Source organism: Orbicella franksi, chromosome 3 (genome assembly GCF_964199315.1).
Source record: "Orbicella franksi chromosome 3, jaOrbFran1.1, whole genome shotgun sequence".
Classification (NCBI taxonomy): Eukaryota; Metazoa; Cnidaria; class Anthozoa; order Scleractinia; family Merulinidae; genus Orbicella; species Orbicella franksi.
Window position 1 is genome coordinate 18,263,584 of NC_138147.1, and position 13,505 is coordinate 18,277,088.

The 13,505-nt window shown below is 42.3% G+C and overlaps 1 protein-coding gene across 2 annotated transcripts; it reads left to right on the forward strand.

Annotated features, from left to right (window-relative positions):
* The first annotated feature begins 448 nt into the window (after window positions 1–448).
* LOC145482590 (uncharacterized) lies at window positions 449–8,676 on the forward strand. 2 transcript variants are annotated; one of them, XM_081461190.1, is made up of 6 exons: window positions 449–2,165; window positions 3,688–4,332; window positions 4,981–5,517; window positions 6,550–6,817; window positions 7,495–7,742; window positions 8,268–8,676. In XM_081461190.1, exons 1-6 carry the CDS (start codon window positions 2,000–2,002, stop codon window positions 8,516–8,518), a joined length of 2,115 nt encoding a protein of 704 aa, XP_081317316.1. In that variant the 5' UTR covers window positions 449–1,999; the 3' UTR covers window positions 8,519–8,676. The 2 variants fall into 2 exon arrangements, with proteins under 2 accessions (XP_081317316.1, XP_081317317.1); XM_081461191.1 differs by lacking the exon at window positions 449–2,165 and adding an exon at window positions 3,426–3,543.
* The last annotated feature ends 4,829 nt before the right edge of the window (window positions 8,677–13,505 follow it).

Here is a 13,505-nt window from a genome sequence, read left to right on the forward strand (position 1 = left end):
AAAGCAGAACAGACGATGATTTTCCGCGACCAGATCAACGGTGGTTAAGCATACAACTGAACGTGGGAAAAAGGAGCGTCAACGGAAAAGAAACCGATCTAATTTCACGCTATAAATGACAGCAGAACAGACTTCTATCGTATGCTGGTAAATAAAACTTAAATAAACAACTAACATTATATTGTAAGCATGTTTTCAAACAAAAGGTCAAGCAGTCAGAGAGTGTCAAGTGACACTCGCATCAGGAATGTAATTTCCAGCCAGAACTGATTTGTAAAACCACAATGTAAGCTATTTGAACACCAAAACAAATTTTCCAGCTAGCTAGCTCTCGACAAGCTAAATTCTCAGCAAGATTCTGTTTATTGCTAAGATTCCCAGCAAGCTCAACTTTAGTCTGCAGAGCGGATATTTTGCGGAGCGGATCCGACGGGTACTCCTGATCCACGACGGAAACGAAACCGACAAACGGACTTCTAACAGACCGACTTAACAATACATGGACCAAAAACCGACCAATTTTAATAACAATAGACGGATCGAAACCCACCAATGACTGATGACAAACTTTACACGAGTCTTTCAGCCAATACCATCATGGCTAAACTGACCAATAACGTTCAACGAACCAGACTTATAACATCTTCCACTGACAAACACTCAGTATTCACTTGACTCTGAAGATGACTTCCGCTCAGGTTGTCGAAACGTCAGTCACCAACAACAGTTCTTTTCAGAACTACCCCCACCCGGACGATCGCACCATACGAATTATCCAAGTGATGTTAAAAGTAATTCCATTATAACTTGTGTTGCAAGGCTGAATGCCCTGAACCGAAATTCCATGTCAAACAGGGATGCGTTATTTCAGCCTTACTGTTGAATATTGCCATTGACTTGGTACTATATCTCGAAATGTTGAAGACAGAATGAAAGGAATATGCTGGACACTATCTACTGTACTCGAAAATCTAGATTGTGCAAATTGCAATGTAATGAAATGCAGGGAAACTCTGACAGGCTCAAAAGATTTGCTCGGTAGCTGATCAGTCCTAACGAGACAGAAGTCTTGCGTGTAAAAAATTCAGCACCCTTGCTCCTAAGAATGAAAAGCTGCACCCCGCAGAGTCATTGCCGCTCACTCATTGGGGTTGTACGATTCGTAGCGAAAGCGGAACCATCCTAGATATTCGAGAGACCAGAACTAGAGCAAGTTCGTGTACTCTCTATCCTCCTCTATTGATGAAAATAGTGGAAAATGACTGTATATTATCTAGAGAAGCTGCACGCAAAGTTTTCTCACACAATAATTCTCCATCCATATAGACTACCAACGTCACTGTTTGGTAATGACACAGGTGAAATAATTATCTTCGATATTTTTTAAAACCTGATGTGAACGCACATAAACTTTTTTTCGATTTAAAGCCAGGTCTCGGGGTTGATCAACTATCCAGCCGGCCATCGTCGGGTTGAACAACGCCGGGAACAACGGTGCAGGGTGTGCAACAGACCCATCCTCCCTTCTCCCAATAGCCTGCGAGTAGGCTTACCCTTGAGTCACGCGCGCGAGCGGCGAACAGCAAAGCGATCCGGCGTTCTCGTCTCGCGGCAGAAGTGTAGCGGCTCTCGTAAGCTTGTAATTTTCTTCATTGTTAGCAGTTCAGCTGTTATTAATTCAGGGCTAGGAGTATTGTTTCTGTTGTTTGTTCTATTGTTCTCTTAAAGGGTAGCAAGCCATTCATGTGAGACCTTACTAGACTCTCGCGGCTTCACCGCTCGATTTTGCGTTACGTCGCGCGCGCTTATGCTCCAACGTGGGCCTGCTCGAAGGCTACTCTCCCAAAGGATAAGCTTGAAAACGTCTTGTGACTTATTTTATTGGCGTCTTAGCAACCTTTTCATGTATAGTGTCACAGTCGTGACCTCCTGAACGGTCCGTAAATTATTCGTGGAAGCAGACTTCACGCACACTGCGCTCCGACGTTAAAGGGCTAGAATGAGTGTTCAAAAGCAGATCATAATTTCCATTTTATCTATTTTGTTGTATTCTATCGGATTTTTCAGAATCGAAGTGGAGTTAAGCAATCACATGAGGAAAATAATCGCGCTTGAAGACGCCGTGCAAGCCATCGAAAAGTCCATCCGGAATGGTTCCCCCGAAGGTACGATTACTAACTCAGTTAAAACTTCGAAATTTGCCTTTATTAACTATATCCTATGTGATTAATTCTCGATAATACTTCGAATGAAATCTTAGTATACGTGAAAGGAAACAAAAGGGAATTTACCGAAAACTGGCTCAGTAGTGAGGAAACATTCCAAAAGTGATTCTCATATGCCGACACTTGTGATGACGGTAACTCGAATGCTTATAACTCGAGTGGCATTTTTATCCAAAGGTATCCAAAATATACTTGGTTGTGTGCCTTCACATCTCCTGCTGGTCTGTTTTCGAGTAATCAAACTTTCGTCAAAACAGTACTGTTTAGGGTTATCAACCAGAAAACAATTATTTATGCGGCTTTCATGTACAGTGGAATCCCGCTCTACAGACACCCGCTCACTGACGGACACTTCTGTTTGTCCCATGGAAAATATTTCTCCTGCATTAGCTTCCGTAGTACGCACATTGATAAATTCCGACAAAATGAACTTTTCTGTGACCTGCCTGACAAACTTTCATTAATTATAAATCTCGCCTAGCATATGCGCACTATATCCGCGGAACATAACAAGTGAGTAATCTTAAATATATCTTTTTTAGTCACGACTATGGACTAATTGTACCCTATTAGGGTCCTATTACTCTAGAAAACAAAAGCTCGTGCGCTGTTTCCTTAGTCGCGTTTGACACAAGAGCACATTAATTTCAGGCCTAGCTTTTTTACTTTTGAAACAAGCGGGTAGTTTCTTCAGTGCGAGCCTATTACCTTGTTACAGTGCCGGGGATGTTCGTTGACAGAGTAATTTGTCTAATTTTAATGCCGGACACAATGATAATACGCCGCACACGTTTTACCCTTTGGTGTCCTTACTAACGCAGGTGTCGAGTTAAGAAACCGGCCAAAAGATGAGTTTTATCGTCTTACTTGTGTTCACTAAAAGACCGAGAGGAAAACATAAGAATCAACGAGCACTGATAAAAGCCCGGGATAAAAGCTCTAACACGTGCACGTTACCGATCACGCCACTTGTCAGGAGACCTGAACAGGCCACCGGAACTAGCCATGCATGACCGGAAGTCATCATTACAATAGGAGGCCCTAAAAATCCCTCCTGTCTTAATATACAAATTTTTAAAATAAAAACGATGCGCTAAAACGATGTTCTTTAATTAACTGTACCGGCTAATCTGAATAAGCGATGTTTGCCGTAAATATTAATATACATCCAGAATAGTCTGTTCATATCGCAATCCGCAAATGTTGACATTGGGCCGCCTAGCCTACAGCCGTACTTTGTTTCATCAGGCTATCTTCGTTATCCACCAGATAATGATTTCTTCGGATTGGGATTACCAAAATACCCCATGGATTTTTGGTAAAACGCGTAAAGGAATGTTATATTTATAAAAGGAGTAGAACGATATTTGTATAAGTAATGCACTTGTACTTAATTAAATTTAAATTGTTCACCACTCCAATCGTTCTGGTGAACTATGGCTATTGTTTTCTTTTCTCATAGAGTTCCACGCCGGTAGATCTAATAGGGACAGAAGACAAGCAGATTCGGTCAAAAAGACGACGGAAGAAAAACTTACGGCGGACGCGATGCTTAAAATCAACGAACTCATGTCGGACGGTAGATTGCAATTGTGTCAATCAAAGGATCTGACGAACCCTTGTGGTCGACCAGGCCCTCCCGGCCCACCTGGACCGCGAGGGAAGAAAGGAGGACCTGGAGACAAAGGAGACAGAGGTATTATGGGATCTCCAGGAAAAGGGGGCAAGCAAGGTATCATGGGACCTGCTGGATTGAAGGGGGAGACTGGGCCCAAAGGAGAGAGAGGTGGTATGGGCCCCGCAGGCATGCCGGGAACTAAAGGAGAACCCGGTGAGTCGATATCAGTCCCTGATGTCGAGGTCTCTCCTGTAACAAGGACCGTGAACGAGTCTGGCTCAGCCTATTTTCAGTGTTCAGCAAGCGGAAATCCGACGCCAACGATAGTGTGGAGTAAGCTGGAGAATGGAACTGAAGTAACACTGCAAGGTTCATCAGGAGAACGCTTACATTTGAAGAACGTATCGGCAAATGACGCAGGCATATACAAGTGTGCAGCCACAAATATCTTAGGACAGGCTCGGAGAGAAACTCGGCTGGTAGTAAATGGTATGTGGTAGTCACTACTACGGGAGGTTAAACGTGAAATTCGGTGTGCCCTGCTGGTTCTGTACACGTTGGGGGCAATTTGTTGAGAAAAGTCGCATTTTTTTGGTTAACAGAGTTTTTAGGTTAAGAGTTTTTAGGTTAACAGAGTTTTTAGGTTAACAGAGTTTTTAGGTTAACACAGTGGTAAGTCACCTTTTGCTCATCTTGAAAAGTTTAGTCGACATTTTTCAAGCTCGTCGATTGTAATCCGTGTTAATCTTCTCCATCATTAACCATCCTGGTTCTTTTATGGTTTATTATTATCTCTTTGCTGGTTTTCTATCTGAGTAAACTGTAATTTTCAGTTTCCTTCAATTAAAAGGTCACTTTTAACGTGATCAAAATAACTCAAAATACCGTGACTGAACACTTTTAAGCTGGCTGCTTTTATGACAATGACAATATATTCATTATGATTGAAAATAACCTCCTTAAAAGAAAAAAACCCCTTTCTATTAACTCCCATGCTCTCCTTCGTGCGAAAGGTCTTGAGAAAACGTTGGTTTTCCGGGCAGGGGCTTAAAATAGACCTCTTACGGTAACTTGGAAATATTTTGAAGAAAGCTAGTTTCATAATAATATGTAACTTTGTTATTTCTTTTGTCATAGTTCGACCAAAGGTGTCTATTAATCTGGGGCCACTGTACGCCATAAAAGGGAGTGACATCACCCTTCCAATCTGTCACGTGACTGGCTACCCGCGTCCGCACGTCACGTGGGTCAAGCCTTTTGGTCAGTTACCTCAGGGGAGGGTACAGTATAACGACAGCGCATTGAAAATATTTGGTGTGCGTAAAAGTGATTCTGACAATTACGTATGTACGGCGTCAAACCCTCTTGGAAAAGCTATCGGAAAAACTCTGTTATTCGTGGTCTCTCTGCCGGAGTTTACCGTTAAGCCGCCTGCAAAAGTTTCAGTCATTTTAGGAAAAACTCTGAAGTTAAACTGCAGCGTGAGGGGTGATGGACAGCCGGTCATTAGCTGGAAAAGAGAAGGAGCAGAACTTCCCGTGGGGAGGAGTATCGTGTCAAGGGAAAGGCTGGTCATCAGGGATTTAAAACTTGAGGATGCTGGAAATTATGTTTGCGTTGCTACAAGCGCAGGAAATTTTTTTATCGAGGCTTTCACTGCTGTTGAAGTAAAAGGTAAGATGGACGGCAATTAAGAATGAATTTTGCGATTTCGATTTTCGCCGCTCTCACGGGTCCGGTAGTCTACGTTCCTCCCGAGAAGAGAATGCCTTCGGAAGCCGGGAGGGGCGCGGGCTCCTATCTAAACAGCGGCTGGTCATTGACATGGTACCATGATAGGGAACATGTTGAATATTGAATATGAATTTCGAAGAGTAACGTACGTTCAGAAAAAGGCTTGCTTTATACAGCACGAAATCTAAAGAGCACTTGAAGTAAGGTAGATGTGCAGTATTTTTTCTACTCACTACTGACATAGAATTTGTAGCATTTATGAATCCTAATCAACAAGAGCGACCTACGTGGTTTTATTTTCATCGTTCTATTTGCCACAATAAAAAAGTTCTAACAATTTTGATAGGGCGGGGATCGGGGAGACCTCCAAAAAACCACCAGGCTTGTAGCCAACGCCACCTCAAGATATATGCATCTTATTAATATTAATATATAATAAGCTTTGCTCAACCTGATTAGTTTTACTGTAGGTGATTGCTATAAGAATGCTTGAGTCTCGTATATTAAGTAAGCCTGAGATTGCTACCTAGTTGTTCTTTATCTTATCAAGTAGTATGATATCGTATCTTCCTATCTTAAGATTTCTGTTTCATTGAAGACTTTAAAAGGGAAGCACGATGGCATTTAGCTCGCAGGATTCCAGATCAAGTAGTTCGAATTCGAGCGGTGTCACTGTGTTGTGTCTGTTTTGAGTAAGCCTTTTACCATCTCATAGTGCGCCTCTTCTATTGAGGGTGGAAGATTATCTGCTGGGAACTATTGAGGACTTACAGTGTCGTCCATTTATGCTATACTGAAATAAAGATAAGCACTGCCATGATGGGCCACTCGGCTTGAATGAAAACTTCTCGACGCACCTTGGATCCAAAAGTGTAGTCATTTAGTTAAGAAGCAGCATGGAAAACATGTTCTATAAACTCTGATCCTTACAGCTGCGTGGGGTGACGCGCGTTTGTTTTTTGTTTCTTATAGACAGTTGTACTACCATCAAGACTGTTGGGAGCCCAGTGACTCACAAAACTCTCTCTTCTACACAAGGAGCCTGGATGAAAGATCCACTAGGAATCATGGGTACTGAGACAATATTTACTATGGCGTCATATTCCGGCAGCAAAGTGGTTGAAGAATTTGAAAACATGCAGAAGTTCAAAGCAGGCGTGACTCGTAAGACATACAGTCTGCCTTACGACTGGGACGGAACTGGAGCAGTGGTGCATGGACAGTACCTTTACTACAACAGGTAATATTTTAGGTGCTCTGCATGTAAACATTTCATGAAGACAGGGTTTCATCAAGCGGGGTATGAACCATATCTTTACTAGAATAGGTTTCCTACACTCATGTAAGTGCTGCGATATTATTGGCTAAGCCATCCTACACTATCAGTCGAGAGTTTTTAGTGGCTTTAGGTCGGTCACGAATTGGTGAGGTTTTCTCGTTTCCTCCTCCCCCCCCCCCCCCCTGCCCCCCTGTAGCTGGACCGGGACGAGGTTCAAGGCAAGTAAACACAACACTTCTGAGGTTTATTGAAGTCGAGCAAGGATAACAGTAAACAACTCAGCTTCGACCTCCGACAACATGTGTACTTTCTAAGACCGGTTTCGACCGGTTTCGAGACTATACGGTATGTTACGTAATTGTCACTAAGTGTCCCACGACGAAGTTTCGGAGGAACTTTAGAAAAGGTGAGGACGATATCAGACCAAGTGGTCCATACCGGTGGAACTTACTCCAGATTACGAAGTCTGGAACGACTAGGGTTATTTCTTACTTTTCGCGTTGTTAAAGCTTCATTGAGTTAAGATTCGTCAGGCTCTTCAGCTCAGCTTTGTTTAAAGATGTATTGTTTTGTTTATCGTAGTAAGACGAAATGGTTGTCTTCTTTACCTTGTCTCTCTTTCTTTCTTGTCACGACAGAGCCAACACGCCTTATATCATCAAGTACAAGCTAAAGACAAACAGCTTCGAGGCTCAAATAACCTTGAGTGATTACACACCTAGAGCAACAACTTATCAATGGGGTGGTTACAGTGGAGTGGATCTGGCAGTGGACGAGCAGGGATTGTGGGTATTATGGGGTAGTCCTGGAAACAGCAATCGACTGAAAGCAGCAAAAATTGACCATAACAGTAACCGCATAGTGAGAACATGGAGCTTAAATACAGGTATTCCACTCGAACACACGAACCAAATGTATACTTGTATCGTACCATGCCCCCTTATCGGACCTTATCATTTGTTAATCTACCCATTGTGCAAAGTAGGTTTCACCGATTGATTAATAATGCTGAATAAGTAGGCTGAGAGATCCTAGAGATTCCATTGTATGTTCTACTCAGTAAATCCTGTTGGTTTATTGGGCGCCTGGTCAGAGTTGAAATGCGTACAGTAGAACCCCGCCTTACGGTCACCTCGTTATCACGGCCACTTTATTCTGGCCCGAAGAAAAGCTCATGCAGTTAGTCATTTTCGTAGTTAAAGAGCCCCTTTAATACGGCCACCCCATTAATACGGCCCAAATTTTTGGGACCCGTTGGTGACCTGATTAACGGGGTTCCACTGTGCACCATGCGGCAATTAACGGTGGTGTTCATGGCTGTATGAACTGCTAAATTACAAAATAGCTAGTACAGCGTCATTATTTGTTTTTTTGTGATCGCTACCTATTGCACATTTTTCCCCTTAAACAGAACCAATGAGATCGATGGGCAATGCTTTTGTGGTCTGTGGAGTGATCTACTGTATCAACGACTATCACAGCAAGTTCACTACCATCAACTTTGCTTACGACACCAAGACAGGCAAACAGTGGAACCCCAACATACCATTTACAAACCAGTACGGCTACAACTCCATGGTGGATTACAACCCCAGAGAAAAAGTGCTGTACGCTTGGGACAACAGGCGTCTAGTTACTTACTCTCTTACTTTTGGGGAATAAATTTCCAGCTAAACATATTCTCGCAACCCGTTGAGCAGCAATATTTATAGTAAGGGAGTTTAGGAAAACCGCGACTGCAACGGCAACGGGAACGTCGCTGAAAAAAAAATTTCATGCCGTCCTCTGCAAAGCAACATTAGGGAGCTTAAGCAACGACGACGGCGACGCCGAGGACGACGCTTAGTAAAAAAATGAACTTATATTTTACAAGCGAAATTCGCGATTGTCTAGATCTGTTCGGTACGCCAATGGCTCTGAAATCGTGCTTAAGCTAAATATGCAACGACGGCGTTCAGTTCAAATGGAAATACAAAAAAAATTAGCCGTCGTCGTCCATGTTTCGTAGACGACGCAGTACGTGGTCCTTTCACGTTGTGTTTTGCAGAGGACGGTATTAAAATGTACAAAGATTTATAACGCACGTGCACAGCTATTGTTTTTCTCATTAAACCTTTTGTTTGGTGACGTTCTCGTTGCCGTCGTCGTCGTGGTTTGCTTAAGCTTCCTTATGTGAAATGACAAATTCTGCCTTGTCTGGAGAACGTGAACCACGACGAATAATTTTTTAAATTTCTATTTCAAACGTTTCGCCCTGTCCCAGATTCAGTTTCGTGATAGTTTTGACGCTAAAAAACAAAGGAAAATGACTTTAGAGTATCGCGAAATTCGTAGGCAAAATATAAATTCACTTTTTAATCGACGTTGTCCTTGGCGTCGCCGTCTTGGCTACTTAACTCCGTAATTTCGCATTGCACTGCAAGTTGGTAAGTGTTATCGCGTACTGTTCAGATTGTTCCACCACATGTTGCTGCAAGTTGCAGCAACATGTTGCTCAACACGGCAAGATCGCTCAACATGTTGCCACAACTTGCACTGAGCACTGCACTGAGGCAGTGGTCGGTAATACGGGCAATAACCAACTTTTTTCAACTGGCAATGTGACATTGTTGCGCCACAAGTTGTGAGAAAATGTTGCCCGTCTATGTTAGTCTGTAGACGATGTACAAACAAGAGTGTTGTTCAGCTATAATTTATGCTTTTATAAGGTACGGTAAAAGTCTGCATACCAACCTAGTGGCCAATCAGGCCGGCGCTTATCTCCGGTTTCAGTGGCATGAAGCGACTAGGAGTATTTCCACGCCCCCCCGGGATGGGATGCTAGTCCATCACAGGGTTACCCCAAGCATTGAATTCGCTGGTACTCATTTTTGCACCGGGGTGGAGAGAGGCACTTTGAGATTAAAGTGTCTTGTCCAAGTTATTTGAAAACGGGACTCACTACGGCCAATTTTTCGTATTTCTATTTGGAACTGAACGCATTCATAACATGTTCAGCAGGGGCAAGTTTTGATACCGACAGACACACTGAATAGATCTAAATAAAATGGAAATTCCAAAGTAAAATATAAACGAACTGTTAAATAGGACTCGTCCTCGCCGTCGCCGTCGTACATGCGTAAGGTCCCTAATGTCCACCGCCAGGGCTCGAACCCAGACCGCTCGATCCGGAGGCGAGCGCACAAACCACGAGGCAACCACGCCTTCATTATTAGGTTTTATTATTAGTATTAGGTTTGCATATAAAGATAAAATTTTATTTAAACTTTAGTATTTAGAAGGGTCTGAAATAATGCAATTAAATTACTTTGTATGCTCTCTTGTAGCTCACGCCCTCCTGTGCAGCCAAGTTACTACGCGATTATCGAGCCGTCTCGAAGATCGAACCTCCTCTGGACGTTAGATAGGTGTTCTGGGGAAGGGGGTGAGGGGGTAGGCAAAAAGGATTCTTTTTTGTGGCTGGTAGATGGTGGGAAGCATGGTGTGAAACACTATATCCCGTAAAAAAATCACAAAAGTCGAAAGTTTACGAAAAACGTGCTCTTTCTCTTAGAGTGACTTAAAAGAAAATGCCCGAGTGAAATGGCTGCGCGAAATCCGGGTGCCTTCTCTTCCTCAGGCCCCTTCCACACTAGGCCAAAGGGATTTGAAAACGGAAGTTTCACTTTGAAAACGCATCAAATGTCAGTTTCCGCCTACACTACGCCGGAGGAATTTAAAAAGGAAACAATCAGTAGTCGTTTTGGATCTGTGTTTGAGGAAAACTCGGTTAGGGAATCACATGATTATCGTGACGTCATCGTTTTTGAAAAGCGCCGTTTTCAAAATGTTTTCCGTCCACACGAAAACGAAAAGCCTCCGGTTTGAAGAGCGTTTTCGAAAAGCGCCGTTTTCGTGACGAATTAGTGTGGACGGTAAGCCTAACCGTAGAAATAAAGCTGCGGTTTCAAATTTCTCCGACGTAGTGTAGACGCCGCCTCATAAGCACGCACAGCCATTTTTGGCGTGCGCTCTGTTTCCTCACTTGGCCATTTTTCGCATCGCGCGCTTTCTTTCGCGTCATTTTCAACGAACTAAGAAAAAAGAGGGACAGGGATAGTCTACCTTAAAATTATCATAATGCCGATTTTATAGTGCGTGGTTCAGTTTTAGTTTTACCCGAATTAAAGAGACGCCAATAATTATATATAAATGACTCTAGTTGCTAGTGTGCCGCGTCCACTGTGAAGGTGTTTTGTGACGTAATATATTAAACAAGAAGGGAAGTGTTTGACTACATTGCCAAACACCGAAAAGAGAGTTGAAAATACGGCGCGTAACCATAGCGGAGTATTTTTGGCGAACTTCGAGGTGTTTGGAAATGTGGTCATGCAGACACGGTCTTGAGTGTTTGATATATCTTCTCAATCGAAACTAAAACTAGGAAGAAAACGGAGAAGTAAATTAAATCGTAAAAATCAGCGTTACGGTCACGATTTTCCTTGTTTAAACCTGATGTATTATTAATGAGTTTGAGATAACCATCTCAAACAACCAGATATTTAAAATATTCGCGACAGCAGTGTATTCACATATCTTGTCTCGTTCACACACAACACTAAATTTAACCACGAGCATATCACATTGATATGCTCAAGATTTAACATCTTAGGGTCCGCATGGGGATGTTGGAATTTTATTTTTCCAGTTTTAATTTTCCCTTGGCGATTTCTCAGCTTTGAGTTAAAGCTTTTGCCATTTCTCAGCTTTTAGTAAATTGTTCTTGCTGATTTGCGTTATTCCTGAGCGGCAATTTTTGATCATTTCTGCTCCGAACATTCAATCAAAACGAATCGATCGTTTCAATATTGCATATCTTCCAGTTAAATTGATTGCATAACTTGCACTTTGGGTAAACTGGGCCAGTATAATGGGGGGAAGAGAGGTAAAAACCAAAGACAACTTCTTTTCTTCCTTTTTTTCTGAATTTTACTTGCTTATTATTTATTTCTCGGCAAATTAGTACACGTTAACGCTAGAGATCTAATCTCCTCATCAATCCGGGAAATAAGTTATGTATGCATGTAAAGATGACTTAAGGTTACCGTATACCTTCAGGGGTGTCTCACGTCCAAGCGATGTAGCGCGTCCGGTTTAAGCTGTAGATACCTAAACCCCTATATCAAATTAAAGCTTATAGAGCTGGCTATCAAACCATACCAAAAATTTTGAAATAAAATGAAGTGCCGATTTTTTTCAGGGCCACTAAATGCGAGCGTCTAATCACCTTTTGAAAGCTACAAGTCAAAGCGAATTTTGTTTTTCGCCAGTTTATTTTTTTTCCTCGTTTTCAGGACAAAAAGCGCTAAAAAAGCGTGTCTGCGTTTTGCCACATTCAACTGCAGTAAAAGGTTTCAGAACATTTTCAAAATAGGATTTAAAAAATGTGAAGTGATCGTACAAAAATTGCTCTCGGAGAAAAAATATTTCGAAATAAACAATTCGCAGACACGTTTTTGTTATTAATATGTTAATCTAGCTACTGTCCAAATTTGAGGGCAATCAAACAAATCCCCTTTGAGTTGTAACTCTTTAAAGTGTCTGCTTCAAGCGAAAAAATTTATTCGAGAAAACAGCGCTGAGAAAAATCTCTTGCTTCGCAAACAAACTCCGCCCACAAACGCCTTCAACTGGGTTCTCAGATCATTGAGCGAATCAGCGCTTGGAAAATTTACTACCATTAACTCGCGGTGAAATTTACGCGTGAATCTCGAAAAAACCCTTGTGTTTCGCAATGCGCTCAAGGCGGAGAGATAATGTTTCTGTAGCTCGGTTTTTCTTGAAGCTGGTCTGGCAAATGGGGAAGACGAAAAAGGATACGAACGCTAGAGTGGCTGGGCGACGAGAACAAACTGCGCGGCGGAGCAAATGTGCATGGATAATATTCCAATGGATCTCAACGAGTTGGGCGATTCATCGGTATTGGACACAACAAAAGAGTCAATGTAAACGTCGCTGTTATAGCTGTCGAGTTCCCAAATTTTTACAGAATCTTTCTCTACTCTTGACTCGATCTTTTTGCTATAGCTTCATCCGCGAGGCCAACTTTCGCTTCTTCACTCATTGATGTGTTTTCATTCGTTCTTCGCTTTTTCGAACTGGTAAACAGAGTGTTCCGTGGTCCATGTTTACTTATAGCTTAATAGAATTACATCTAACACGAAAAATGCTTGGATCTGAGTAGCCAGCCAATTCGTGGTATCCATATATTCCCGCGAAAGTTGTCTCGGTTGATTGCGTACACGTTATAGGGCTGTCAATCAAGAGGGAACTTTTACTTCCGGCCGTAATGTAAAACCTTCATTTCTCCGCTAATATTGAGTTTTTTTCAATTTTGTTTTCAGAAATTAGCGATTACTCTTCGACCATTACTTTGAACCAAAAATCCAAATTTGAAGAAAATTGCCGATCTGAAGGTATACTGTAACCTTAAAACCTGGCTCAAACCTGGTCATTTTTCGAGAAACCACGATATGATTTATTGTAGCGAGGTAGCCAGGCATGCAACCATCAAGCCAGCCAGTCAGCCAGCCAGTAGCTTGCAGAACAGGCGGATTAGCGGGCAAGAGCGTAAAACGCCGTACACAAGCGCAGAGCGGTGGATTTTTTT

Bases quoted from the DNA above. Each gene is read 5' to 3' on its own strand.
- LOC145482590 (XM_081461190.1), top strand. From the start codon at position 2,000: ATGAGTGTTCAAAAGCAGATCATAATTTCCATTTTATCTATTTTGTTG. The intron at 5,518-6,549 runs GTAAGATGGACG...TGTTTCTTATAG, and splicing joins CACTGCTGTTGAAGTAAAAG to ACAGTTGTACTACCATCAAG. The intron at 6,818-7,494 runs GTAATATTTTAG...TTGTCACGACAG, and splicing joins CAGTACCTTTACTACAACAG to AGCCAACACGCCTTATATCA.